This window comes from Nematolebias whitei, chromosome 10 (assembly GCF_014905685.2).
Source record: "Nematolebias whitei isolate Nwh7 chromosome 10, NemWhi1, whole genome shotgun sequence".
Lineage (NCBI taxonomy): Eukaryota > Metazoa > Chordata > Actinopteri > Cyprinodontiformes > Rivulidae > Nematolebias > Nematolebias whitei.
In genome coordinates this window covers 13,049,598-13,074,762 of record NC_056507.1, presented here as the reverse complement: position 1 = coordinate 13,074,762, position 25,165 = coordinate 13,049,598, and the positions used below count along the sequence as shown (strand labels likewise).

Sequence of the window (25,165 nt, the reverse complement as noted above, 5' to 3'; positions counted from 1 at the left end):
ATATATAAACTGACAACATATACATTTCATAAAAGCAGTTCAGAGAATTTTTAACTAAAATGTCTATTTTATTGAATTGGGAAAGAAAGAAACTTCATATCACCGACACAAAATTGTTTTTTGTTTATTCTGCAAAGTCAAAATATCCAGATATAATAAATATACAGTTATAATCAACATCTCTAGAAGATCCTACATATACAAAAAGTGAAATGCCAAAATCAGCTTAAAGTTGCACTGTACAGAATCAACACATAGTCATTAAAGTAGAAACTTTGATTTAGTTTTTTTTTTTTTTTTTTTTTTTACTGTTTTGGCTCATCTAGTCTCCTCAGTGTAAACTGTTTTATAACACACAAAAGTATTAATAGTAAATAAACCCTTAATATTCATATAATGAATTACAAACCAGGGTAAAAAATTATCTTATAAAGTATAACAAAGCAAGTTTGAAGAGCAATTTTTTTAGCATTCATCCTTCATTTCAACTACCATTGCACTTTACATTTCTTTAATTTGTAAATACAATCTAAAGAAAATAAGCAAATATTTCAGTGTTCTCAAAATAAGCTGTTGAATTATACATTTTTTGATACCTCTTAAATGTCTACACACTGAAAATTGCTGGGTTAAAAACAACCCAAATTATAACACAGCACTGGCGTCAATTTTGGACGGAGACAACCCATGCAGTTTTAGCACAATAGTTAGGTTTTCAGCTTGACCCACCCACCCAACCAACCAACTTATACTACTTGACATTAGTCGTATTGCAGACAACAGATCCAGGAGAGAAACCTAGACATCCCTCTCCCCAGCAACACTATCCAGCTCCACCTGGGAGACCCAAAGACATTCCCAGGCCAGAGAAAATACACAATCCCTCCAGTGAGTTTAAGGTCTGCCGGAGCCTCTTCCCAGTGGAATATGCCCAAAACACCACTAAAGGGAAGCAACCAGGAGGCAACCTAATCAAATGCCTGGACCACCTGAACTGATTCTTTTCAATGTGAAGGAACAGTTTTAATCCAAGCTCCCCCAGGATGATGGAGCTCTTCACCCTATCTCTAAAGCCTAGCCCAGCCACCTTGTGAAGGAAGCTCGTTTCACCTGTCCGTATCCAGGATCTAGTTCTTTTGGTTATGATCCAGACCTCATGACCACAGGTGAGGGTTGGAATGTAGACAGACCAGTAAATCAAGAGTTTTACCTTTAGCTAAACACTTTATTCTCCACGACCAACTGAAGCAACACCCTCATTACTGAGGATAAGGCCCCAATCTGTTGATCCATCTCATTCTTCATTTCATCATCACTTGTGAACAAAATGCTCAGATCCCGCAACTCCTCCACTAGTGGCAATAAAGGCTCCCTATCCAACCCAAAGGGACCATTCCACACATTTCTAGCTGAGAACTGTGGCCTCAGACCTAGAGGAGGTGACTCTTACAGCTGATTCACACTTGACTAAAAACTGCCCCATTGCACTCTGAAGGTCATGGCTTGAAGACGCCAACAGAACCACATCATCCGCGTAAAGCAGAGCATAAACCCTGAAGTTCTCAAATCAGACACCATCTTCTCCATGACTGCGCCTGCAGATTATGCCCATGAACACCACAAACGGGATCAGGGACAGGAGATGGTCTTGGCGGAGTCCAACCCACACCGCGAATGAGATGGACTTTGTGCCAAGAATGCACATGCAGCTACTGCTTTGGTTATAAAGGTACAACTCTGGCACATCAGGCAGCACCCCCCCCCCCCCCCCCCCCACACACACACAAAATGCAACATACTTACCAAACACCAACCAACCAAACATACTTTTTAAACCCTCTTTTATTCCGGTTGTAGGGCTGACCTAACACTGTGTTAAATTTTCCACCTAAATATTACATCAATGAATACTTTATTGAATTAGAGCTATAGTAAGTTGAGTTTAAGAGATTAACCCCAAAGCTAGCTAGCTAACATCTGCTATTAGTGTCAGCAAGTTAACACAACTATACCTTCAGTATGTATTAATCAAGCTAACCAAGCTAAAAATCTCAAGTTATTTTTTACTTCATTATCTTTATTAGTTGCATCCTAAAACAGAGGTCCAGTCAGGTCCAATTTAGTCACCTTCAAGCTGTTGGACTGTGAAGACACAGCTCATCTTCAACCTAACCACTAGGTCAAACCTTTTGACCCAAAATTTGGAACGCCCAGTTCAACCTATGACCCAACAGTTTTAACTCTGCAATTAAGTTATCAAAATAACCCAGCAGTTTTTAGTGCATATGAGCATTGAGATGGTGGATTAAACATCAATATCAAAATTGTATATATAATATATATAAATCAGAAAAACACTGCAATGTCAGATTTGCTTCATTGTATCAACAACAAACTCAAAGATACGTTTTATTGGCAGTAGAATGTTAAAACGCTTTCCTGGTTTCCTCGGACCATCAGTACTGGGGGTCTAAGATCCCGAGACAAGATGTCGAGCCAGGCCATGTAGAGAGAACTGGGACACACTCCTCTCCTTGCCACCGGCATGGTGCTGTCAAGAGATGCAGTGACGGAAATGTGACATGGTTTGTTTTCAGCTCATAACAGTCTTTTATTTTGTAAGGAAGAAGCAGCAATAAGAAGAAACGGTGCACTCACATCACGATAAGAGCAGCGTCTCTGGAGTAATCCTGCAGAACCTCATTCAGACGGATCTGACGGAGAGACTGAAGCCCACACAGAGTTAAATTTAGAGAAGAAGGTACGATGAAGATCTTTCGAATGATCAGCTTGTGTCAAACCTTGGCCATGTTTCTGTCTAAATCCTGTTCTGTGATCATCCAGGGGGCATTCTGCTGTCTCGGCGGTCCAGAGTCAGACTCCTGTTTTGGGTTGGATTCCAGCTTGAAGCGTCGGATCATGTTTTCAAAGTGATGGACGCTGGGGCAAAATTAAACAAGCAAGAATTACAGCTTTCTTTCTAGTAGTTGCATTTCTGCATGGAATTTGCACCATCACTAACCAGTCTAAATTTTTTATTTTTCATTACAGATATTTGTAAATCTGTTTTCAAGGTAACAGGAACTGAATTGCTCTTTTAAAAATGCTTGTTCCTTTTATCAGTGTCACCATTTTTCATAGCTTGAAACAGATTTATAGCAACTTGTGTGGAATCATTTTATATTTTATTATGGGTATTTTATTTTTGAGTGCATTATCCTTTTTTTTTTATATATATATATATATATTTATTTTCCCATTTTACTGTCAGTCTTTGTTTTTTCTTACTTCACGGGCTGAGGACTCTGGTAGATGTCAGGAAGTACTTCAACATCGTGAAAACCAAGACGAAACTTCTTGATGAGTGACAAAACCCTGTGAAGAAAACAGAACGGCACTGAAAGGTTACACTTTAGACGTCTTTAAAAACTGAAAATAAGTCACTTAATCACAACATGGGCTCTTCTATTGCTTCAAGACTGCTGATTTATATAAACAAAAGTAATAAAACAAATCATTTAACATGAACATGAATAGCTTATTAAACACAAGATAAATCCAAACTCCGAAGTTCAGTTCAGCTTATAATGCACTTTAAGATCTTGCTCAGCTTTTTTTATTTTAAGACACATTATGTCAAAAGTTATTGAGAGAAAACTCTTAAATAATATAAAATACGGTTATTAAGAATAAATAAATATTAATTGATGTCAAATGCATATGTATGTGTTTTATATTAGGTCAAATTTAAATGCTACCATGCGCAATAATATGCTGTACATCTAGCCTCTGGTTAACTTGGGTAAATAAACAAAAATAAATAAATGTCGTAATATTGTTTATAGATGCCTGTACGTAAATAAATAAAAACATTACTGTTTATTGTGGGTCACATCAAAAATACAATGTCTTTTTCAATATATCAATTTCCAAATGCTCACTCCTCCTTCTGCTCCTCCTTTTTGTCCGTTTCTCCTCCCACAAACACTCGGACTTTACACCTGGCCCAGCGCTTCCTGCGGGTCAGCAGGTACGGCAGCAGCAGAGTCAGACCTAAATGACACAAAAACGGATGAGAAAACGTTCAAAAACTAAAGAATTTACATTTTCTGTGAAAATAAAATAAAGGGAACACCAAACGAAATTTGTTGAATAAGCCAAAACTGAGCTGGTAGCATTTAAAACCAGCAGAAATAAGCTAAAATTAGCCAAACGGAGCTAAAATTTGCACAATTTTAGCTTGCAAACTAAGTTGAGTAAAATAGAAGCCAAATGCTAAAATTGGTAAAACAGTGACTAAAAGCTAAAACTAACTAATATTGTAGCTGCAGATAAAATGAGCAAATGTAAAGCTAAAAGTTAAATTGAAATACTGTACATTTCGCTGTATAAGTCCTGCGACTTATACACCAAAGCGACTAATATACATTCTCCACCCCCGTAGTTATAACCCAATTTTCTGACAGTGTCATTCATTCTAGCATGAAAAATATTAAACATTACCATTTGCAGCCACTAGAGGGCCCTGGAGCCTTATGGCAAGCCAAGAGTCTCATTAATAAGTAAAAGTGGCTATTAATGAGACATTTGGCTTGCCATACAAAGCCACCTTCATCTTGCTCCAGAACTCCTGGAGCAAATGTCAAATCAGCTGCATTTTGTCACGCCACCCAGGAGAAATGCAGCTGATTTGACCATTAAAGTGCATTTATTAAGGAAAAGTTCAACTGAGACACAGCTTTGCTATAATTTCTAACAAACAAATAACTGTAAGTGTTAATCTTGTTAAATTCTTGTTAAAGTCTTCCCGTGCACGCTCCCGCAGCCACCATTTTAGCAGCCAATTGATTTTTGACAAAACACCGGTCCACGTTTCCTGGTGGTCAGCGGTGAATGCATAATAGATGCGACTTACACGGTGAAGTGACTCATTTATGTTTTTTCCACTTTATTAGACATTTTTGGACTGATGCGACTTAAATGGTGGTGCAGCTTTTACGCTGGAAAACACGGTAATTGCATCTAAAAGCAAAAATGAGCAAAACCAAAGCTAAAAGTTAAAATTAACAAAACAGTAGCAAAAAGCTAAAACTTGCAAAACTGTCGCTCTAAACTGAAATGACTAAAACATAGCTAAAAAATAAAGTTGTTTAAAATGTAGTAAAAAGCTCAAATAAACAAAACAAGATTAACAAAAGCTAAATTTAACATACCACACCACAGTTAATAGCTAAAATGAGTAAAACCAAAGCTAAAAGTTAAAATTAACAAAACTGTTAAAAAAAAAAAAGCTAAAACTTGTAAAACTGTTGCTCTGCAATGGGTCAAATGCAGCGAGCCAATTTCGTCTTTGTATGGGAACATACAATGATGACAACATATAGCACTTCATTATTATTATTATTAAACTGAAATGACTAAAACATAGCTAAAAAAAATAAAGTTGCTTAAAAAAAAGCAAAAAGCTAAAACAAACAAAACTAGATTAACAAAAGCTAAATTTAACATACCACAGTTAATAGCTAAAATGAGCAAAACAGTGGCTAAAAACTATAATTTGTGAAACAAAGTAAAAAATATTGCTAAAAAAAAAAGATTTCAAAATAAGGTTTTCAACAGAATTTACGTGATCTCAGTTTATTAGGAGGAAATGTTTGGCAAATAAAGTTAAATCATTTAAAAAAAGTATAAAATGTACGAATAATAATTATAGAACATTATTCCTAATTAAGCAAAAATGTTTTGATATATGGTTTAAATAGTGCAAAATATGTTGAAGTAGGCTATCTTCAATAAAACAAAACTACAAGAAACTAATGAAAATAATTAATATATTATAATCACACCTCCATCGTCAGCCAGCCAGTACACATCAATAGTCTTCTTCCCCTGTTTTTTCTGGAAAACGGTACTGGGCTGAGGCTCAGGTTCAATAGTGACAGAAGCTGTGAACAAAAACATAATGAACAAACAATATATTCACACATTATATAGAGATTTACCTTAAAATGCATGATTGTGCATGATAACACACACTGTACATACATGTAACGCTGGTTCGAATAAGTGAAGGGGTAGAGATGGTGCTTATACTGTCTGGTCCCGTGTCAAAACTTTCATTTACTGAAACAGATGAATATGATTTAATCACATTTAGTCACTTAAATGATGATGGATGAAAGTGGGCTGCCGTTTCCCCGATCACACTGGCGTGGATACACAGGAGCAGCTGCAGCAATCAAGAGTTTAATGGTGGCTTTACAGACATTTTGACAATTTGTTCTGTTTAAAATCAATGAACGCACTCACCATGCTGAGACAGAGGAGTAGTAGTAGTTGTTGTAGTAGTAGTAGACATATCTAACCCTTCTTTTGTTCTCAGCATGCACACACTGTACTGCAGATCAAACGCATCACTGAAACACAAATGAAACAAACTTGATTTGATTCTGATCCAAAAAAAACGTTAATAGTTATTCTTGTCCAATATATGTTGCAGTTGAAGGTCTTAAACTAAATCACACATAGTAGTTTTTGATGTACTCACTGTAGGATTCCTGTGTAGTTGTGAGCAGCCATAGGTGAGTCACTGCGCCAGGCTTTTTTGAAACCCAACACCAGAACGTTTGGCTTGATCCGACCCAAACCTGCCCCCTGGTGAACGTCAGCAACAAGGGAAGAACACAGAACAGAGGTTTCACTTTGGACTGAACTCAGCTCAGCTCATCTATCACTGACAAACAATGGTTACAATGTAGAGTAGCTGTAAAGTGCGGTGCAGCTCTGACCTGCAGCAGCATGGCAACCCCAGATCTGAGCTCTTCAGCCACCACTCCTCTGTAGAACGACTTGATCTTCCTTTGGTTCAGCCAGAACACGTGACTGTTGCTGCTCGCCTTTTCTAAAACTGATGGAGACGAGCAGGCCTGAGGAAAAAAAAGGCAAATCATTACGGTGAAACACTGAAGACGTTAAAATGACTTGGTATATTTAAAAAGCTATACGCACTGTGACCACATTTCCACACATCATGAGGCTGAGATTTTTCGTGAAACAGTTGACGAGATCCACGAGGGCCGGACGACTGCTGGGAGGTCCGGTCAGCACCAAACACTGGGGCCTAAAACAATCAGAGGCAGATACGGAGATGTTTAGTTCAGAGCATGGGCGAGAAAGAAGTGTTAAATGAAAAGTTCATTGTGCGAATGTTTAGGATTCGTTCACACTATTGTCATCCATTTTTCTTCTGTATGTTGTTCAGCTTCTCGTTGCACAGTTTCTGTGCTATTTCAACAAATCATATATCAAAACGTTCTGCTCATTCAGGAGACGGCTGCTCTGACTTTTGGTATCAGTGCAACTTTAGCTTTTTGAAATATTTAGCCTTTTCTGACACTTTTTTTTTTCCCTCATAGAAAATGAGTTGAGCTCATTTTACATCCTTCACATCTTTAGATCTGTTTACAACCTTTTACTGCTCCTTTCACATTTTGCTCTGGCTCAGCTTCTTTCAGTTTCCTTCTCCAAATTTAAACTGTTTTCCAGCTACTTTAAACTAACTTCAACCGTTTTATCAGACTTTTTGTGCTCCTTTCCGATTCTTTTGGCCAACTACAACATTTTTGTGCTTCTTGTACCTTTCTGCTAATTTCAGCTTGTTATGCTCCTTTCAGCTTATTTCTACAAATTTCAGCTTTTTCTGATATTTCAGCTACTATTTAGCTGTTTTATGCTAATTTTGGCCTTTTCAGCTAATCCCACTTTTGTTGTACTCATTTAAACTTTTTTCAAACTAATTCAGCTAAAACGTGCTCTCACTTCCTTCTGGTAATTAAAGTTTTTTTCTGCTTTTTTAGCTACTTTTCAGCTGTTTTGTTGTTGGTGGTAATGTAAGCTTCTTTTTTTTTTAGATTATTTCCACTTTTTTGCGCTAATTTATGCTTCTTTCAGCCTAACTGGGCAAACGTGTTCCTTCTGCTTTCTTATGGTAGTTTAAGCTTGTTCTGCCTTTGTTTTCAGCTACCTTTTTAGGAAATACTTGAGCTAATTTCAGCCGTTTCAGATAAATTAAAGTTTTTCATGATAATTTCTGCTACTTTCTGCTTATTTATGCTAGTTTCAGTTAATTCAGCTACTATTTAGCTGTTTCATGCAAGTATTAGCTTTTTCAGCTAATTCCACATTTTTTGCACTAATTTCAACTTTTGTGTTCTTTCTGCTTACCCTTGTTCTACATTTTGAGCTGGGTTTCAAAATTATTATTTTTTTTAAGCTAATTTCAGCTGTTTTACAGCAACTTTTTCTGCAACAAGCATTCACACTGCAGTTTCTCTAGTTGTTTTCAAACCTGGTTCTTAGATTCTCAGCTTGCTTGTGTCATTTTTAGTTGGATGACTGTCCTTCGATACAGGAACTCTGTTGACTGACCTGTAGTTTTTGACGTGGTCCTCCACAAGGTTCAGGCCCACACAATGAGTCAAAGCCAAGTTGTAGGAGCTCGCCTGCACCGATGAGCCCCAGTTCACCTCTAAACACAGGGGAGACAGTGGGTGAAGCAGCAGTGTGTCTCTGCACCCACTGTCTGACTGCATGTTTGTGTGAAGTTACCTGGCTTTTTGTACAGTGTGTATCCCAGGAAGAACATGACAACACCGATGGCAATAAGAGCTGCCCACCAAGTCAGCAGGAACATGATCACCAAACAAATCACGGCACACAGCAGAGAGAGCCACTTACTGTAGAACCTGAAGGACGGACGCCAACCTGCACACACGCATTCATGTAAACATGACACACACACTATATGATGACATGCAAAAAAAATGATTTCATGTGTTGTCAGAAGATCAATAAGGACTGCTCAATACTGATATGCAGAAACAAACAACGTAGAAGCAAATAAAATGTCACAAATTTGATCAAATAAGAGCTGGAAAAAATTAAATCACAATATGGCTGTATGAAAAGAGCCTGATGATAGGTCTGTACTTTTTATTTGTCGTCTTCAAGCATTTCATATAAATTCACATGTTGACATTTAGTCTGAGATCTTCCTGGTTCCTGCTTGACGCTCAGATTCTCTGAAAGCCTGCATATTATTTACATTTCCTTTTAAGCAGAATTAGTTAATTAACTAATTAATTTAGCCACAAGATATTGCATTAGACTGTAAAAAAACATGTATTTGTGAAATTAAATCAAAGAAGAATCCACATTTTTTAGTTACAGTGTCATGCTTACCATCCATCTCCTGCTCATACTGTAAGTACAACCCAATATTTTACTTGACAGCTAAGCTTTAAATCCTTGATGATCTGTTTTACTACTCATTTTAATCCACATTCACATTTTCTCTTGATTGTAAATGATTATTATTATTATTATTATTATTATTATTATTATGCATCACTTCTGGACATGCCGGTGAATGACTCACTGGTCACCTGGATCGGGGACTACCTCACAGGTCGACCACAGTATGTGAGGCTGCAGAACACCCCCTTGGACACCATACTGAGCAGCACAGGGGCTCCTCAGGGCACAGTCCTCTCACCATTTCTGTTCATCCTCTACACATTGGATTTCAGATACAATTCAGAATCCTGCCATCTGCAGAAGTTCTGGATGACTCTGCCATTGTGAGCTGCATCACTGGTGACCAGGAAGCTGAATTCAGAGGTGTGATGGACAGAACCACCTGCAACTCAATGCTGGAAAAAACTAAAGAGCTGCAGGTGGACTACAATAAGAAGATCCCCCCCCCCACACACACACACACACAACCCTATCAACATCAAGGGTACTAAGGTGGACACTGTGGACTGATACAAGTACCTGGGGGTACACCTAGACAATAAACTGGACTGGACAGCTAAAACCAACGCCCTTTACAAGACAGGGCAGACTTGCCTTTTTTCTGAGGAGACTCAGGTCCTTTAACATCTACAGGACCATGCTGCAGATGTTTTACCACTTGGTGGTCTCCGGCATCTTCTTCTACGCTGTGGTGTGCTGGGGCAGCAGGGTGAAGAAAGCCGATGCCAACAGACTAAATAAACTCATCAAGAGAGCTGGCTCAGTTCTGGGAGTGAACCTGCAGTCTCTGACAGAGGTGTCTGAGCACAGGATACCGAGGAAACCGCTCCAGATCCTGAACAACACGTCACACCCCCTGCATGACACCCTGGACTCTTACTGCAGCACCTTCAGTCGTAGACTGAGACCACCGAGGTGCTCCACAGAACGCCACAGGAAGTTCTTCCTCCCTGTAGCTATCAAATTTTTCAACTCCTCCCCCTTTCTGCACATAGGACAATAAAATTAATCCTGTACTACAATTCTTTCTTTCTTCTTCTTTCGACTGATCCCTTCTTCAGGGGTCACCACAGCGAATTTTCTCACACAAAGACTTGGCAGCTGTTTTTACACCGGATGTCCTTCTTAACGCTACCACAGTCCTCCGTGTGGAGCAGAGAGCTGCTCTTTAGGGCGCCCGAGGGAGAAGATGGTGGGGGTTGAGGGCCTTGCTCAAGGGCACAGAGTGGGGCATATGAGGGTAGAGGCGGGTGTTAGTGCTTCACCTTTCCCACCCACATTTTGACGTTGTCGGTACAGGGAGTTGAACCGGCGACCTTCTGATCACAGGCCCACCTTTTCTAACCTCTGCGCCACCACTCCCCTTAAAAAAAAAAACCCCTTTAATCCTGATCTTAAGAAGATCCCCTTAATCCTGCACTACAAGAAACATTTGAATGTTTCTGTCTGCACCTGACTTGTTTCGGACCTTCATTTTTGGTATTTTATATTCTCTGGCATTTTTATATATTGTGATTTCTATTGAATCTCTGGCACAACAATTTTCTGCGGGAACAACAAAATTCCTATCTTATCTTATATCTTATCTCATGGGTCAACCAGCAGGTCAAGGTGTCATTACTGCCCCCTGGTGGTTCATTATTGTAGTTGCTATTGTAGTCATTTTGGAGCCACACGTGAATTTGTTGAAGATGTTGAAGCTATATTAATACTTCAGTACTAATTGGACAAAAGTTCATATATTTGAGTCAAAATGCACAAATAAAACGAAATTGTTTTAAAAATTCTCACTAACGCACTGACTGCATGGCAAGACTATTGGTACATCCTTTTTTGTCAGAAACAAGCTAGTATTTGTTGGTTTATTAGAAATAATGATAAAGATTCAATAATCAGCAGACATAAAAACGGTCTAAAAGCATTTCTCTGCAACATAAAATATTTACCTTTTTCACACATTGATGTTTTTTATACCTTTACACTGCCATGCATTCAAAGCGTTTGTTCAAGCCAAGTGGCTGGGCTACCTGGTGAATTGGTGATGGAGGCATGGAAGCAGCTGAAGTTGACCAGAGAATAGGAGCACAGGTAGAAGTTGGAGATGATGGGTGCGATGGTGTTCAACTCGGCTGGCAGAAGGTCAAACAAGAAAATAATAGATTTTCATATCTTAGGCAAGCAGCCTTAAGAGCTTTCTTGTCAGCCAAATCACTATCACACTCAAATTATACCACGTGTTCTTATTTAAATATTTCAGAAATGATCTGTAACAGAATAACACCTTTAATAATTTCAGGAGATTATTGAGAAGAATCATTATAAATGCATAAACATCTAGCTGATTTATTTGTGTAATAAATTCAATCAAAAACTATGAATTATAGCTACAACTGAATCAAACTTCTAGAAACTTTAGTTTAAAATGTATTACATGCCATTATAAGCTGTATTTGCTCTTGAGAAATACTAAAATTGTAGTCATAGTTTAAGAGGAGGATACATTTTCTGGTCTATAAAGAAAAAAATCTTAATCTGTAATCTCATTTTATTGTTTCTGGATGTTGAGTCAACACCATTTGGGTTTTAAACATTTGGTAAGAAATCCGTATCTCTCTAAATACTCACCAATGATGATGAAGCAGGAAGCTATGAGGTATGTGAGCAGGTAGCTTCTGAGCGGTTCATTGTTTTTTCCATAACCTTTGCCAAAGAAGCCAATGAGAGGGTAAAGATGGTCCTTACAGAGACACTGAGAGGAAGACGTGGCAGCAGAAACAAACACACATTTTAGTCAAGAGAAAATAAATCAAGAAATAGCTTTGGCTGTAAAGACGACAGTGCATCTCCTCAAAGCTGTTCAGATGCGCTTGTACCTGGAAGACTTTGGGAGCCGACACCAGGCAGGCCAAAGCAGAGGACAGAGTAGCTCCAAAAATACCAGCAGTGATGAGCGGGGAGAAGGCTGATACCATGCTGAGTGACTATCACAGAAAAGATTTTACTCATTAGCCTCAGCTCACATGGCACAGAAATTCCCTACGTTGTCATCTTTAAAAATTTCTGCAACATGTCAATGTGACGCTTCAGCGTAAACAGAAACCGGTAAAACTTTCAGAGCAGGTCAAAAAAACACCTCCTCCATTTTTAAGTTTCCTTCTTTTAAACTTTTCCTATTGTGTGAATGTTGAATCAGCATTTAGTGCGAAAACAAGTGGCTTTCACATTTTTTGTTTCTTTGTTCACGTGTTTTTTTGCATTCTTACTACTAATGCGCACTGTGAGCTATTTTAGTAAATCGTTCACCAAAATATTAATCTCGTTTAGAATAATTCAGTATTTTATAAATTTAATACTTTCCAAAAATGCTAACTCTACATAATTGATTAGTAGAGCTGCCACCTTTCAGCAAGAAGGTTGCCAGATGGAATCCTGGCCGGGGGTCTTTCTGGGTGGAGTTTGCATGTTCTCTCCGTGCATGCATGGGTTTTCGGGTACTCCGGTTTCTTCCCACAGACCAAAAACATGCATGCTAGGCTGATTAATAACACTAAATTGTTCGTTTGTCTCTATGTGTCTCTGTGATGGACTTGAGACCTGTCTAGGGTGTCCCCCGCTTCTCACACAGTGACTGCTGGATATGGGCACCAGTGACTCTCGTGACACAGAAAGGAAGAAGTGGGAGAAGATGGATGCATGGATAGGGTAGTCTTTTGCTACTTCTATTCTTAGCTAGCCTTCTGTTATTTTTTGCTAACTTTCTGATGCTTTTACCTACACTTTTAGCATTTAATTAGCTTTTTGTTGTTTAGATTATATTTAGCCCTTTCACTTTTAACTTGCCGTTTGCTATTTTAAACTAGCTTTTTGCTACATTCATCTCTTCTTGATACATTTAACCTTTCGCTCCTGTTTTAGCCAACATTTACTATACTGTATTTAGATATTCTGCTTCTTTTAGCTTTAAAAGCTTGGCTTTAGCTTCTTTACAATTCACACAGCATTTTCACTGAAAAATGAAACTAGAAAAAACAGCATTAAGTATAAGAATATGATCACTTTTCTTTTTATTTTGTTTAATAATATAAATGTTTAACAAAATTTGACATTACAAACAATGAAAGATTCAAAAAGAGTTCAATAGTTTCTGCCTCAAGCGTTTGAGTTTGTATTGACCTGATAGTAGTTACTGATGCCGAAGTTGCAGGTGTTATTAGTGGCGCATGCTGTGAAGTCCCAGCCATACTGACAGGGTAAACCAACGCAGGACTCAATGGACGATGGCAGCGTGTCATTCATCGAGCCAGACGCATCCCGAACAACACAGGAGCCTTTTGGAGAAGCAAAAAGAAAGATGTGCTTCTTGTACTGTTTAGCGATTTGTAGACATACAGGAGTATTTTGAACTGGATTTGAAGGTGAACCGGTAACCAGTGCAGTGAGGCCAAAACTGGTGTAATGTGCTCTCTTTTGCCTGTACTGGTTAAAAATCGGGCTGCTGCATTCTGGACCAGTTGTAGTCGTGCAATGGAGGTCTGATCGATACCAAACAGGAGCGAATTGAAGTAATCAAGCCTAGATGTAATGAATGTGTGTACTACTGTCTAGGTTATTTTTGGACAATATGGGCTTCAGTTTAGACAGCCGCCTCAGTTGGACAAAACATGATTTCAGGGAAGGGTCCATTATCACGCCCAGATTAGTGACTCTTTGTTTTTCTGACAGGGATAGAGTGGAAAGGTCGATGCAGTGGTTTGTGATCGTGTCATTGGGAGGGAACAACATGACTTCAGACTCCTTTTCATTGAAACTTAAGAAGTTTAAAGCCATTCAGTCCCTGATGTCAGCCAGGCAGTCGAGCAGAGATTGAATAGAGCATGTACCATTGTGTCTTAGGGGAAGTAAATTTGACAGTCGTCGGCGTTGAAGTGAAAGGGCATGTTGTGTTTCTGGAAAATAGCACCAAGTGGCAGCAGGTATAGAGAGAATAGGAGGGGACCCAGGATGGACACAGGATGGACCCCATGTGGAACCCCCCATTTAAGCTCTGTCACTGCAGAACTAAAATCCTTGATGGAGACACAAAAGGATCTGTCAGCGAGGTAGGATCTGAACCAAATGAGGGCTGACCCTGTGATGCCCACCCACTGCTCCAACCTAGCAATGAGGATCTCATGGTCGATGGTGTCAAAGGCGGCTGTGAGGTCCAATAGGACAAGCATCACAGAATCACCAGTATCAGTGAATCTGAAAATGTCATTAAAAACCTTCAATAGGGCAGTTTCAGTGCTGTCATAAAAACTTTCATGTCACATGACCATAAGGATATTTTGATCAGTCCTGAAACAGTAGAGGATATGCATGTATTGGGAGTAGACTGAGCTTTACCAATGGTTGCAGAAATGATCAGGTAGGAAATTGTAGTCCAGAATATCGCCATCAGTGTCCCTCGAGGTATAGCCACAGTTGGATTCTGGGACAGTAGGAACATAAACATAATATTAAAAGTATATGGCAATAACTATTTCAATTACCACACCATTGACAATAATAATGTATACAAGGCTGGAATAAAAAAAGGAGCAAATAAAAATAAACCAACATACCCTCAGGTCTCCAGAGATGTTGGCTCCTGCTAGGATGCCCGTAGCAGAAGGGAAGAAGATGGAGAACATGCCAAAAAAGCTGCCCCCGGGCCCCCGCCAGTCCGGCACAAAATTGACTGCGAAGATATCTCCTGTTAAAGGTGAAATCATGAAGCTTAATGGAGAACTGTGGCAAGACTCATTAGTTACCATGACTTGGAAATTAAGCATCATTTAAACAAATCCTGCGTTGCCCAGATATTCATCAAAGTTGCTTAGATTGTTGGGTGACGTCAAGTAGTTTGTCTGCAAAGAGCTTCAGTTCATGTGATGTGCAAAGCTTCTACATTTAACCGGAGGATATTCTATGACTGACCTCTGTAGCCAAAGAAACCTTTGGCTTGTTTCTCTTGTGAAGCTGGCATGATCGTTCCAACGATGTAACTGGCAAATGACACCATAATGACCAGGAAAAACAGTATCTGAGCCTGTAAAAGAAACATTATACAGTACTGTACAGATGCGGAGTGATATTTTCTGACAAGAAAGGCTCGTATATGTTTGTTAATGAATAAACAAAACAGGTTTTACTAATGAAATATTTTTGGATGGTCTATTTGACTAGTGCACAGTTTTTTTTTAAGTTCCAACTAGTAATTATAAACACTACAAAGTCTTGTATCAGTCTCACCTTTGACTCCCACGCCATACCAGCCATTGAGATGCCCAGCAGACATGTGACAGTGATGATACCAATGATGCGGATGTCGTTGGTTTTGTCCACCATGACAGCTCCATGCTCCTGAGGAAGAGGTTTAACAGTGAATTTAAAGGGCTTCTGTTTAGTGCGTGATACATCTTTTAAAGCTGATTTGTATAGACATGACAGATTTCATGCTTCTCACACTCATGAGGTCGGTGACAGTCTCAGAAAAGCCCACAGTGTGCATGGCCACAGCTACAGCGTTGGCGAAGGCAAAGATCAAACCGATGGAGCCACCAAGTTCTGGGCCGAGGCTGCGACTAATCAGGAAGTAGGTCCCGCCTAAGAGTGCAAGGAGAAGAATCAGACCGGGTGCTGAAAAGTAGAACAACAAAAGACTAGATGGGTTGATGCTTAAGTGACAGAGAACTGAGAAGACGAACCTCCTTTAACTTTGCCATTGGTGGCTATGGCTGAGGTCGAAAGCCCAGTGATCCCAGTTATACAAGCGGACAGTAGGATAATCACCCAAGTCATACCTGTTAGAGAGAAAACGGTTGAGGTTGACCAAATATTTAACCAAACTCTAGATCTTAGTGTCAGAGTGAGCAGATAATAGTCTGGATGTTTATTTGCCCTGTTGTCAGTACAGTAGATAATAAAGCATATTTATACCAAAGAGTAGTTCGTCATGAAAACCGTGGATCTTGTGTTCAAAGACGTGCATGGATTTTCTACTAAAATGTGGTGTATGCTTAAAATGTGAAAACGGCGTATGCACAAAAAAATCCAGATGTATGAAACTGTTCATGTGCATAAAGTAAAGCACATTTCCTTTGTGCAACTTGATCAACAAGGGAGTGAGCACAAGCGATACCTCTTGGGACATGACTTCATTTACATATGCACATAGATCACATTTGTCCTGCATGCATGATTCTCCTCTCTGCGGGATTAAAAACCATGCCTACTTGCAAGAAAAAGTGGAATTTTATAGAATGTGAGTTGTAGATGCTCCAAAATAAGGTAGTGGGTGTAAACATGTTTGATAGACTTTACTTTGGCATTAGTGCCAAGCAGAAGAGGACTGACAACATGTGTGAAGCAAAAAAGGATCAGACATAAAAGTAGAAGTGAAGCAGAGGACATTCCCCATTAATGTTTGACATCACTTACATGGATTATACAAAACTATTATTGTTAAATTAATTCAGAAGTGTGCAAGGGGATAGGTACGGCTGTGTTAATGGTATACAGTGGTTCTACCAAATTAAATTTAGTAACGGTTTAAGAGACACTCAGAAAATATGAAGAATGAAAAGAACAAATCCAAGTATATTTTATATCTTGAGCTGAAAATAGTCCGAGTAAATAAACAAAAAAAATAAATTGGTCAAACAGAAAGTTTTTTTTTTTAACTTAAAATCAGAATTTTTTGCCTATAAATAAATGATAAAATGAAAATATGTCCTTTAAAAAAACAGTTTGTGGTTAAATTTGACATGAAATGCTTACATTTATTCACTTGACACTTAAATGCGATAAACTGATTTAAGTTTTAATGGTCATTTTGTTACAAATGCGTCTAAATTTTTGCAAGCAAAATAAAGAATATTTTTTGCTCAGTTAGTCTCATCTACTCTCAAAGTGTCCACTTTGAGAAGCAAGTGTATAAAAAGTTAAATGAATCATAATCTAGATATGAATGTTGCACTTTGCTTCTTCATCTATAGCTGAAGAAACATTTAAAAGTGACTCAGGTGAAGGACTGGTGAACGTACCGATACCAGCTTGAGCTGTGATCCAGGGCAGCCTCAGGTACAAGATCACTCCCCAGATGTTTAACATGCAGCGAATCTAGACAAACAAAACCTTATTAACACATGCCGAGATTTCAACAACCTTTAACTGGTGTTATTAATATACAAACCACTGATCAGACAATATGACATGATAATGTTTAAAATATAATGCGACAAGAAACGGACAAACACAAAAGAAACATTTTAAAACATCATTAACAGAAGCAGAAGACCTGCAGTGTTACCAGTTCAGTGATCCACATATTTGTTCCGTTTGCCTGAAGGTGCAGAGTTTAATGAAATGTAAAAATAAAAAAAAAAGGTCAAGCTTGGAATTTCTTTTAAAATTCTTTGCATTGTCTTTAAAAATGTATGCATTTGAGTGTTAGAATTGAGAATTTGTAAGATTTTTAAAAATCTTTTAGTTCACAATTTGTTCTCTTAAGTAAAACAGAAACAATAAATTGTAAAGTTGAGTTGAACGTGTTTTACCAGTAATCATACACAATGCAACACATGGGCCACATTCATTCTTGGAGTAGTGCTCCTAAACACCACTCAAGTGGGACAAACTGATTTTTTAAAAACTATTAATATCACTTAAATGAAATTAGGGCCTCACGATAAAAACTAATTAAAAACATTTAAGTTAAGCTTGAACTGTGATTTGAACTCAAAGCATCGAATGAGCCATTGTATTTATTTAGATTTTAGATTTGATACTTTGATCCTCAAAGGTGAATAAAATGTTGGTTTAACTTTGTAGCCAAGACACCTCAACAACTTCCAGCTGTTCTGAAAAGTTACACGACATATTGATAAGTAGGATTAAGTAATAGCATTACAACAAAACTACATTAATTTCTGTAAAGTTTTAGGTGAATTGAAAAGATGGAAGCCACTTCATTCATTTGTTTGGCATATAAATCCCACATCATTTGCTCATTTTGGGTATCAAGATCGTTATAGGTGCTATTTATTAATTATTTCCACAATATGTCTTATAATAATAATAAAAATCAATAAAAGTGCACAAAATTACATTACTGAATGTTCCAGACTTTAAAAGTTTCTTAGGCCTCTTAAGTATTCTGACTCGGTTTGATTTTAATACAACTGATAAGAGAGATGTGTAAAACTTCCCATATACATCACACAACCGATCCAGTGACAAAAGTGAAGTTTAAAGGTTCATATTCCACAAACGTACTCACAAAAAGACAAGCAGACATAGCCAGGCACATAAATTCCAAGTGTGGCCTTTTGAAGTTACTTTATGATTAGCTAATACAACAACTGAAGACGTATAAACCAGAATACGTGGTAATTTGAAGTTACTGAGTAATGCACGTTGTTTTATTGTAATTCCCACCTCGTACTGGGAAAAGGTGTTAAATGGTTCGCTGAAAACAATGGTTTGTGATACAAGGTAAAAACAGAAGATGCTGTAATAAAACTGGGCACGTTCTGTTTTAGTATAAAACATTTCCACATCATGAAACCATAATTGTCTTTGTACAACCTGAGCTGTAATGTCTGTTGAGTTTTGGCTGGCTAAACAAGCACGATTATACAGTAAATACCATGAGATGTCATCATATTGACCATCCACCATCTTATTTATTCGTTTGTCCCTTTTGGGGGCCCAGGGGAGCTGATGCCCATCTACACTGGTCACTGTGCGAGAGGAGGGGACACCCTGGACAGGTCTCCAGTCCATCACAGGAACACACAGAGACAAACAGCCATTCCCACCTTACTCACCCCTATAGACCATTTGGAGTTGCCACTTTTCATTCAACCTTTATTTAGACAGGTTAATCCCATTGAGCCTCGGGGCCTCATTTACAAGAGAGACCTGATTTTAGCAGAGAGTGATGACAACAGTAGACAACAACAGACAATCCTAAATAATGTGTACTTTTTTTTTAAACAAGTGAAAATAAAATGGAAATTAAAAACAAAAGTAGCAAAAAAAAAAAAAAAAAAATTCCAGCTAGGTAAGGCGGTGTAGAAAACTAAAAACAGGAACATGTCTGTATGGGGTTTTCCCAGGAACTTAGCAGGTGTTTAAAGCCACTTAGAGAGGTCAAGGTCGAGAGCTTCAGATCTTTTTGCAAGATATTCCAGGAAACGGGAGCGGAGTAGGAGAAGGCCCTTTTGCCTAGTTCAGTCCGCACTGAGGGAACACTGCAGGTAATGATGTCCTGAGAGCGCACGCTGTAGCTGCACTCACGCAGAGACATGTAGGAGGAGATGTATGAAGGCAGCAGACCAAGAAATGATTTAAAGATGAAAATGTACCAGTGACAGAGTCTGCATGAAGTTAATGATGACCAGTTAACCAGTGAATACAGGGCGCAATGGTGGCAGGTACGGTAGTTACTGCCAGTTATGAATCTTGGCGCACCATGATAGACAGCATCCAACATCTGCAGGGTGCTTGTAGGAGCGTTCATATAAATAATGTCACCATAGTCAATGGAGAGAAGGACAGTCACAGATACAAGGCGTTTTCTAGCATTCAGAGTTAGACAGGATCTATTTCTGAAAAAGAAACTCAGTTTAGCTTTCAATTTCTTTACCAAATTTTCAACGGAGCTTAAAAGAGAGATGCAAGTCGACCAAGATACCCAAGTATTTGTAGGAATCGACAAACTCAATAGGGACACCATTTGAGGATACAATCGAAAGAAGAACTGCTGGGACCGACTTAACCTAAACTTTTTTTTTTTTTTTTTTTTTTTTACAACATGCTGTTTGGCGCATTGTTTTTGCACTATTGGTGCTTAGTGTATTCTTAGTTTAGCATATTTCTTAGTTCATGTCTTGGATCTTACAACTGTTTTTCTTTACAATTTGTATTTTTCTTGAATGTAACTGGGACCCTGTGTACATAGTTTTGTTCCACCTCATGTACCACATGCCATGTGAATGACAAAGAACCTTGAATCCTTGAATGTTTTTGATCTGTTGAAAAAAAAAAACAACAACTGGAGGAAAGTCTTGATAAACACGTTTTGTCTTTGACCCATTTACTTTTTGTTTCTCTCGTAAAGAAAATTGGATTTTTTTTGTTGTTGTTTTCATTTTGTGTACCACTGGTTTTAAAACTCAATCCACAATTTGAGAGTTCTCCTCATTCGTATGTTTTTATTTGATATTTATTGGTAATAATAAATATTTGCTTAAAGGTTGTCTTGTAGATTTGCTTTGTCCTTGTAAGAACAAAGCAACATTAGGCCTTGAACACGTCTCTACATGCATTTGTGTCATTTGCTGTTCATCCCGCTCTACCTACCATGACGCCCTGTACCCAGCCAAAACGAGTGGGTTCGGATAGTGCTTCAGTTTGCTCATCCTCCTCTTCCTCAGAACTGTCGTCATCCATCCGTCCACCTGTTGTCTCCTCATATAGGGGAGGTCTGGAGTCATCCTGGTCAAATGAAGTTGTGTTACATCAATCATACAAACAAAAAGAGAAAAACAACAAAGCAGCTACACGGACATCAGCAAATTTGCATAAAATCTTCACGTCCAAGCACATTTCTATTTTTTTGTAAACTAAATGCCATCATAGTTCCTTCAAATAACTAACATGCCAGAAAAAGCATCACTAAAGATATTAAACATGCTTATTTGAAATTACAAAATATTCAGTTTAATGCGTCAGAAATTAATGTAACATTACGATATGATACAATGAAGCTATGACGTCCGAGCTTCTGAAATTTGTCTCAAGAAAGCAGCTTTGTTTACTAAAAAACAAAACAAAAAAGTTTGCAAGAGAAGGTTTAGGATGGCAGTTATACTTACTGTGAATTACTTTTAAATATTTTTCTTCATCTCTTTAGTAAATATGCAAACACTTTATACATTTCTTCCTGAAAATAGTTTTTAATAGCCTTGTTTTTATAAATAACTAAGTTGTATAATGGAATTAAGGCAAGCTAATCATAATATAAGTAATAGTAGTCTATTGAAAATAGTAGCAATAATAGTTAAAACAAAATTTTACATGTGCAAACTACAAATTTAAATTTTTATTCTTTTTAACCATTTCAGTGCTAACAATTATTAGAGCTGATACACGGCTGAGATTACTCACCTCAGGGTTGGCGTGCAGCTGGTACAGCGATGGTCTGGAGCGTCTCCGTCGGCCCAGTACCTGAGTGTTGGTGTAGAAGTCATAGTGTGGTGGGGCATCTATAGTCTCGTAGCCAGTGAGAGCACCAGGTGCATGGGACGTTACACTGCTGCTATCACCGTAGGCCTGAGAATACTCTGACTCATCAAACCCTCCATTTGTCTTACCATTAAGCACAGACAGTGGGAGGTTAGATCTGTACGCAGCCAAGTGAACACCATTGTTGGCCGCTGGTAATTCCATTTTTGGTGTCAGAATCTAAAATAATTAGTAAAGTGCGCTGATCGTTGCTGGTAAAAATAAAAATCTTTCCTGTCACTTGCAGCAATCGGTGAGACAATGAAGGTAACGCATCCACGCTGCAGTTTAAGGTGAACATGGGAGGCTTTATTACCAGGGTTGGGTTTAAATTTGACCTCACGGTAGCAATGCAGGAAGCGCCTGAGGTCATATAAGTTGTTCACCTGTTCAGTGAACACTCAAACAAGACTCATTACAGGAACTATTAAGTCCAACATGGACAAGTTCACGTTGCAGGGGTCAACCAAGAAATGCTGGTCTGAGCTGTACCAGGAATTCTACTGCTCCATTCAGGAATAAATTGTGTGACACAATCTTCTACGGATTAGTCATTAGCTTTTAACCAAAATTAAAGAAAAAGTGAGCAAATATAAGTTTTATCTGCATTTGATTTTGTTTTCCATTTCTTGTCTTTTTTTTTTATTTTTTTTAACAGAAGTTAATAATTTGTGGGTATGTTTTGGTCAGAACTTAAAGAGTAAATAGCATCTTTACGCTGTTAATACACCCTGACCGAACTGAAGAATGACCTTGACTGAGACCAAAGGAGTCAACAGAGCATGGAAAACTTCTGCTGATCTAAGTTTAGACTTCAGAATTGTATGTGGTTACAACTGAATACCTTCAGGAGTCACTTCAAGATGACCAACATCAATGTTTGCTGCAGCCAACACAAAATTGGCCATATTTTGGCAAACTTTAAAGATAATGAGCTAAAGTTCAATGCAAGTGACTGAGCACAAACAGATCTTACAAAGTTTGACAAACTACATGAAAATGTTCATAGCATGAGTTATAAGGAATGCAGAAAAAAAATATTGTTCATGAGTCTGCAAACTCAATTTTATGACTTGGCACAAGAAATGGGAACTACACGACAGAACTGCATCTCCAGTCTTTGCGTGTCAAAGACCTTGAATTTGAAACCTACTTGAAACTCGTTTCTTTGAACCTCATGAAGGAAAAGTTTCCATCCTATAAATCATTTTACTTTAAACCATGAATTGCAACTTGCATTAATTAAAATTGTGGCATTATTTAAGGTTTAGATGAAAACCACCTTCTTGCACCGGTTTTAATTTATACATGCTTCTGAATTGTCTGAAACCTTTAGTTTATTCATTTACAGCAATACCTCACCAACACACACACACACACACACACTTTTCATTATACTTAACGGAAAAGTCCCAGCTTCCAGATAAAAAAGGTGTGCATGTACTCACCCTTTAAAGAAAACATGGCCCTACAAATGTTTTACATCACATTCAAGGAGAAACCAAGGTTGCCATTTGTTTCTTAGCCAATGAGTGACCTTTTAAAAAGGCATTTTAGTTATTCTGATGTTGAGTGTGTAGTTTTAAAAAAAAAAAAAAAAAAAAAAAAACACTGCATGTTTGGTCAATGCCAAAAAAAAAAATACCAAGACGGCTACATGGCAAAATAGCAATGTTACCATTTATAGTTTTACAAAAAATCATGTTTAGTTAACTGATAATTTAGAGACACACACACCAACTTTTTCATTAGTATGATTTAGGTCTAATTTAGAGGTCACATTAATGTTTGAGAGAATTTTCCAATTTGTATCCAATTTTATTTTAAAGTCGTTTCTTTTTTTTTAACCTGCAATTTTTTATTTTAGTTTTAGATGGCATTAGGACAAATTGAGAACTTGTTAACTTGGCTAATTTTGCTTTAGACCAAGAACAACAGTGTTGCTTCATGCAAACTTAAATATTTAACTTTTGCTCTCACAAGAGGCCACTTTAGTTAAATCCAAGTGATTGAACTTCAAATGTCTAAATTTATTTATTTTTAATTAAAAAAAAGACAATGCATCATTGCATTTCACATATGGCAACAAATTTGCCCATGTCAATCCCAAGCAGTTTGGCCATTAATCGTCCTATGGATTTGAACAAAGACATACTGAAAGACTGACATCCCTGGTAGTTTGACTGGGGAAATTGTTTTACGCTTTAGTGTCAAAAATCTGCAACATCATTGAAGCACCAAGAACATTTGTGTAAAAGAATCCATTGAGAATCAGTAGTTTTGAACAAATTTTAATGGAGAATGCATCAGTTTCAGTGCTTCAGTTGAGCTGTATAACCTGTAAGAGAGAGAGAGAGAGAAAAAAGACAATATAGCAGTATAGTTAAATTGTTAGATATCTCAGAACTTAAAAAAAAAAAAAAAAAAAAAAAGACTCACTTGCTCCCTGTTCCAGTGTGGCTGCTCCACTTTGCCCTCAGCCTGTAAAGACTGTCGACACGTAGATAATATAAAAATGCACATCCAGATCACTGGGGCTTTGGGTGGGGAAATCTGGCTCAATCCTTCATTGAAATCTACAAACTCGTTTGGAGAAGGTTTTAAGTTTCCATTTAGATGCAAGCCACCAAATTCGAAGTACAGGAGTGTTAATGTCAGGTAGGCAGGGCTATTAAACAATACTCCCTGATAGACCAGGCTGGGAAGATAAGCAACTAAAAACTTTGCAAAAAACAAAACTGGGTTCTTGAAACTTGGATCATCATAAATATATATATAATTAGGGTCCTGTTTGATAGCAAATGACAGTGGCCTCAGAGTAATCTCGTTTACATCCATAATACTGGTGACTGACTCCTTGAGCTGAAGAGGAAAACTGCTTAATCTGAGATCTGGAGCAGCTTGAATTTTTTAAAGCCCATTATGAAGACTATAAATTGAGGGTAATGTTTATATATTTGATCAGGGGAAAACACAGTAGAGTTAAAACTTCACAGAAGTGTTAGTCATTTTGACAGCATTGTTATGAAGGCCTTCTGGGAGCAGAGGACAGAGCCTTGTAGGTTACTTGGACCTCAGAGGCTTTTGACTTTGAGTATCATATCGTTTGAGATGAAAGGCACTAGGAAAGGGGTGTGAGATTGAGCCAGACAAAACTGGTTGAAAAGCAGATGGAGCAGAAACCGCAGTTGTCTCAGCACTTGGAGAATAATTTACTTGAATCTTATAGGACGGCTCATACTTCTCGGGTTTATTTGGACATTCGTCTACTCCTGACTGGGATTCCTTGTATGATGGAGAGTTAAACTGTTGTCTGAATGAATTTTGCTCACTGGAACTAGAAGACGAGTCGCATAAGGGAGATCTCAAATTCTGAGACGTTCCTGCAGTGTTCCTTTCACTCCATTTATCACGGTATTCAGGAGTCCTGGAGGTTTGACTGGAATGCCACCTGTCAAAAAGCCCATCCCCAAAGAGTTTTCCATATTTGCTTTTATTATCTGGGTTGTGTTCAGTGTCCGGTCTCAAAGATTCCTTT

The 25,165-nt window shown here is 38.1% G+C and overlaps 1 protein-coding gene across 1 annotated transcript; it reads right to left on the bottom strand.

Annotated features, from left to right (window-relative positions):
• Positions 1 to 2,365: 2,365 nt before the first annotated feature.
• Positions 2,366 to 21,967, bottom strand: slc12a3 (solute carrier family 12 member 3). Its single transcript, XM_037682651.1, has 26 exons — positions 21,511 to 21,967; positions 20,704 to 20,838; positions 17,382 to 17,457; positions 16,044 to 16,139; positions 15,803 to 15,942; positions 15,589 to 15,699; positions 15,274 to 15,385; positions 14,919 to 15,049; positions 14,701 to 14,785; positions 13,489 to 13,643; positions 12,189 to 12,296; positions 11,941 to 12,064; positions 11,343 to 11,444; positions 8,608 to 8,763; positions 8,428 to 8,527; positions 7,009 to 7,120; positions 6,789 to 6,926; positions 6,548 to 6,654; positions 6,310 to 6,416; positions 6,046 to 6,123; positions 5,847 to 5,945; positions 3,942 to 4,053; positions 3,289 to 3,375; positions 2,802 to 2,940; positions 2,659 to 2,726; positions 2,366 to 2,551 (listed from the first exon to the last, which is right to left on the bottom strand). The coding sequence occupies exons 1-26, from the start codon at positions 21,790 to 21,792 to the stop codon at positions 2,410 to 2,412; spliced, it is 3,102 nt and encodes a 1,033-aa protein (XP_037538579.1). The 5' UTR covers positions 21,793 to 21,967; the 3' UTR covers positions 2,366 to 2,409.
• Positions 21,968 to 25,165: the final 3,198 nt, after the last annotated feature.